Source organism: Pecten maximus, chromosome 4, assembly GCF_902652985.1.
Source record: "Pecten maximus chromosome 4, xPecMax1.1, whole genome shotgun sequence".
Classification (NCBI taxonomy): domain Eukaryota; kingdom Metazoa; phylum Mollusca; class Bivalvia; order Pectinida; family Pectinidae; genus Pecten; species Pecten maximus.
The window spans coordinates 48,253,632-48,258,159 of NC_047018.1; the positions used below are offsets into that span (position 1 = coordinate 48,253,632).

The window sequence follows — 4,528 nt, forward strand, 5'->3', positions numbered from 1 at the left end:
AGTAGATAAGCCTGATCTTTTTTCACTTGTACTGACTCGACGTCCCCATGGCCGTATAATGCACCATGTATCAAACTTTCTTGTAGATTTGATTTGTCGATTCGGAATTATTATTTTTCCTCGGTCATCAATACGTGCACGTAAACCTATTCCTTATAATGTCATGTCTAATATTTGTTGCGGTTCTTCAAAGTCATTCAGTTCGGGTGCTGGTATTATGTGTTTTCACTGCATAGGAAGCCAGCCAGTGTATACAGGTTCATATTAACTTGTTGTGTTGTTGTCATTGTCAGTGATTTTTTTGCCTTTTTTCACAGCAGCCTGTACCTTTTAAATTGGGAAAATTTCGCGGCATTTTCAGGAAATTGGGAAAATACAAGATAACTTATTAATGACAAAAACAAAGTAAAGTTTTACAGTTGGCTGTGTTTTTATTAGATGTTTAAGGATTAATGCCTAAATTACAGTTCCACACTTTTACAGGTAAAGTTTCCTAGTTTTGAAATGTTTATAAAGATCCTCAAGTTCTTCTTTTTCTTGGTCAGTTAGGCCTTCATCTACATGGCAGATCCTCATCACTGCATCCAAGTTTCCTTGGCTGAGTCGGTTTCTCCTCTTAGTCAGAATGTTTGCCAACAATGAAACTCCTTTCCACCACAGCAGTTGAAGAGGGAATGATCATACAGAAGTACACTAATCTGTATACTAGAGGAAAACACTCCCTCAACACCCCATCTCTACTAAATTCTGTCTACAAGTCACCCACAGTATGAGCACCATTTCTCCTGTAATGATAAATCAATTTACCAATTATTTCACAGTCAAGAAACACCAAACATCAATAATCTAGATTATTATGTTACTTAGTATGACCATACAGACAGTTATAAAATAAATACATTTCAAAACAGATTAAGCTATTAATATTAAAATATGATGGTCACAGGTGTTAATTAAATTCTACAGTTATCGTTTAACAGTACATGTAAGTATGAAATTAACATTTTCAAGATTTACGATAGAATGAATGTGGATAGCCACTTCAATCAAAAATAATACTCTTTTTATAAATTTATTTATTTATTAAGCAATATACATTGTATATTTCCTCAATCTGCCAATACTAGCTTGTGAACATCCATGTGAAGAGACAGTAGCAAGGTTGCAGTAAATGAGTTAACTTAAGGGAACTCAATCACTGAAAGAAAATAAAACACTTGTTAACCCTAAGAAGAAAAAGAAACAACAACAAAAAAACAAAAAGAAACCAAAGTTGAAACAAACAAACAAAAATTAAATAAATCGATGAAATAACTGGCTGGACTTCTTTTTTGATAGTTATTCTCAAATCTTAGTCTTCAACTACCATGAGGTGTCCTTTCTTTATATTATAATTTCTGATTCTTTATTGAAACAGCCCCATGTGATGGCGAAATTTTGTTAAAAACTTGAAGGTAGTCCCTCTACCCATGAAGTCTCCACCAGAACAGAAAAAGTTTAAACAATAGAAAAGAGTGATCACAATTCAGAGTCTTTTAAGTTCACACCTTAGCATGAAAAGATGGGTTTTGAAACTTTCCAACTCTGTTTTCAGCAGAAGAGGGTCCATAAGGGCTGGCATCTGGATTGTGTGGCCCATAAATGTGTCCTCTTTCCTTGACCCATAAAAGTCAACCAGCGTCTGGATGTGATTCTAATTGAAAACAAATTGATAAATGTTCATCTCACTGACTCACATACTGCTCCATAACAAACCAAATTACAAAGATCTTTAAAATGTTAATAGTTATTTTTTCAATGAAAATTTGTCAAGTCAAGATATTTATTCTACAGGTTATTTTGTTTACTTTAGCTTACCAGTATATTAAAATTTTGAATTAAATCATCATATGGACCATTGGTACACATTTACTGATATTTACATTTCCATATTCTTTTAACTCCCCAACAGTGTCTGGAAGATTGTCTGGATTCAGTATGGCAAATGCTGATAGGACAGGTGCCCCTATGCAAAAGGCATCCTCAATCTCCTGGATTAGATCATAGATGAGAGGAATTCCTGCAAATAACTCACAATGATCAATAATTAAATGAAATAACAGGATCCTCAGATGGATGTTCTTTTTAATACAAATTCATGCAAACAGCAGTAACTGTGTATACAGACTACCTACATAGATGTAAAAGGTCTTATATGATTAATATTCTGTTTGAATGTTTCAACTTTTTTCAGCAATCTCAAAATCAAAATTTGATCAAAAACAAAAATTAATTAGAAATTATTAATATGTCAATATATTTTATATGAAACTTTCAAAGCAACTAGCAATAATGATAAGATTTGACAATAATTTATTCACTGGCACTGGGAATAATTACCTGTCTCCTGGAGAAATGTTCTGGGGTCGAGTGCCTGCTGGTCACCCCTCATTTGTCTTCCAAGATCTGTGCGATCATCAATTTCTTGGAAGATTTGTTCCGACTTGGCAAACTCCACATCATCCCAGTCATTGCCTTCATATTTCTGTATAACTGCATGCAGTGAGTCTGTTGTAATTTTTACATGTTTTGGTAGGGACGTAAAATTCACATGTTCCTCTTGCAAGTATAGTGACAACATGTTGACTGGTTTAAGGATATCACATAGTAGTAAAATGGTTGCCACCACTTTCTTGTTTGTGCAGTTCAGTCGGAGGCCGTATACTTCTGGTTCTCTTCGTTTGTTCATAAAGAGCATCAAGGGTGTCCAAGATACATACAAACCTAAAATTAAAATTAATGACGACTGCATTTTTTTCAAGTTACATACGGTTATGAATAATGTTTCTCAATTGATGTAATATTTAATGCATAATCTTCTTTCTCCCTTTTTAACATTGCATAGATTTTCAGTTTCACATCTATTATGAAATCTAAATTTTATCACGTCATGAAAATAATATTTTACCCAGTCCTGGTAGTAAATTACCAACTTAACTTTGAATTACTCGCATTCCAAACATATTTAGTACCAATAAAGAAGTTTGTAAGTGTTGATACTGTTACGCTGGTTACATACCTTCCAATGAATCTGGCTGCAGCCTTAAGGTGTGACAGCCACCGAGTAGTCGCTGCCCTGGTTATGGTTAAAGGCTCTTTTCCATAGACAGCCTGGATATGTTTGAAAACTTCCATTCTTTGTGCAGAAAACTCAAACAACTTCCACAAAGAAAGGCGTGTGGCGTCCACATCTTGAAGTATGGGGAATCGCTTTATCAAGTGGACCAAGCAAACTGCAAGGCGATGATTACGACAGTTTATATATGCAGAGAATGGACTGATGTGTCGGATTCGTCTCTGGAGACCCAATTTACTAATTATAGAAAACAAAATTTTATAATAAATTGTCTTGTTTTTTGTTTTTGTTTTTTTAAAGTAGTAGGATGAAACAACTATAAATTGCTTACTAGTATAATCATTAGAATTGATTTTGCATCTATATGTACATGTTTGTTATTTTATACAGATGTAATCTGCAGTGCTGCAGGAAATCTAGAATATCTTACTTGATTTTAATTAGTTACCTTTTTGGACACCACTCATAGTATTACATCCGTCCAATGCAATAAATCTGATGTTTTCCTTGTCAATGTTTTTTGCAACCATGAAATTCTCCAGAGCAGCCATGATGTATTCTGCTGTCCCCTTTTCCAGTTTGCAAAATCCGAGGAAATGTGTTGCAACGGGTGTGCCTAATGAGTGTCCTGTGAGGAATGAGTGTCCTGTGTGAGTTTTTTTCACGCCCCGCAATTCGTTAAGTGATATTTTTAAATATTTTTTTCGGTATTATACAGACGAACATCGAACCCATTAACATGCCAAATTTGACTTTGATTGGACGTGCGCATATTATGCATTTTTAACGACATAGTTACGGTGCAGTGCAAATGCGAGTGTCCTGTGAGGTTTTCGCACGCCCCGCAATTCATTAAACGATATTTTAAAATTATTTTTTCTGTATCATACAGATGAATATTAAACCTAATAACATGCAAAATTTGACCTTGATTGGACAGATGCATAAAATGCAAATGTAACGGCGAAGACGAAGTAACGGTGCCATAAAACTGCGAGTGTCCTGCGAGGAATGTGACCTGTGAGGAATGAGTGTCCTGCGAGTGTTTTTGCACGCCCCGCAATTCATTAAATGATATTTTAGAATTATTTTTTCTGTATCATACAGATGAATATCTAACCTATTAACATGTAAAATTTGACCTTGATATAACGAGTGCATATTATATAAATGTACCGTCAAAGTTACATTGCAGGGTGTCCCGCGAGGTGTTCGCACGCCCCGTGATTTTGTTTACCTTTCGAATACAGTGTGTACTATAGGCTAACTAGTGAGTGTCCTGTGGCGCCGTGCCAACCTCGGGTACCTTGCCGCAGGCATGGTCACTAGTGATTGAACTGCTCAAACTTTAAAACTATGTCCGTTATATAAGAATTACACAAGAAATAACATTATTACCCCTGAAATATACGT

General features: G+C 35.0%; 1 protein-coding gene across 1 annotated transcript; it reads right to left on the reverse strand.

The window, feature by feature from the left end:
* Positions 1-309: 309 nt before the first annotated feature.
* LOC117324822 lies at positions 310-3,339 on the reverse strand. The gene is made up of 6 exons (XM_033880650.1): positions 3,059-3,339; positions 2,380-2,763; positions 1,923-2,059; positions 1,548-1,693; positions 1,097-1,198; positions 310-785 (listed from the first exon to the last, which is right to left on the reverse strand). Exons 2-5 carry the CDS (start codon positions 2,735-2,737, stop codon positions 1,192-1,194), a joined length of 648 nt encoding a protein of 215 aa, XP_033736541.1. The 5' UTR covers positions 2,738-2,763; positions 3,059-3,339; the 3' UTR covers positions 310-785; positions 1,097-1,191.
* Between the last annotated feature and the right edge of the window lie 1,189 nt (positions 3,340-4,528).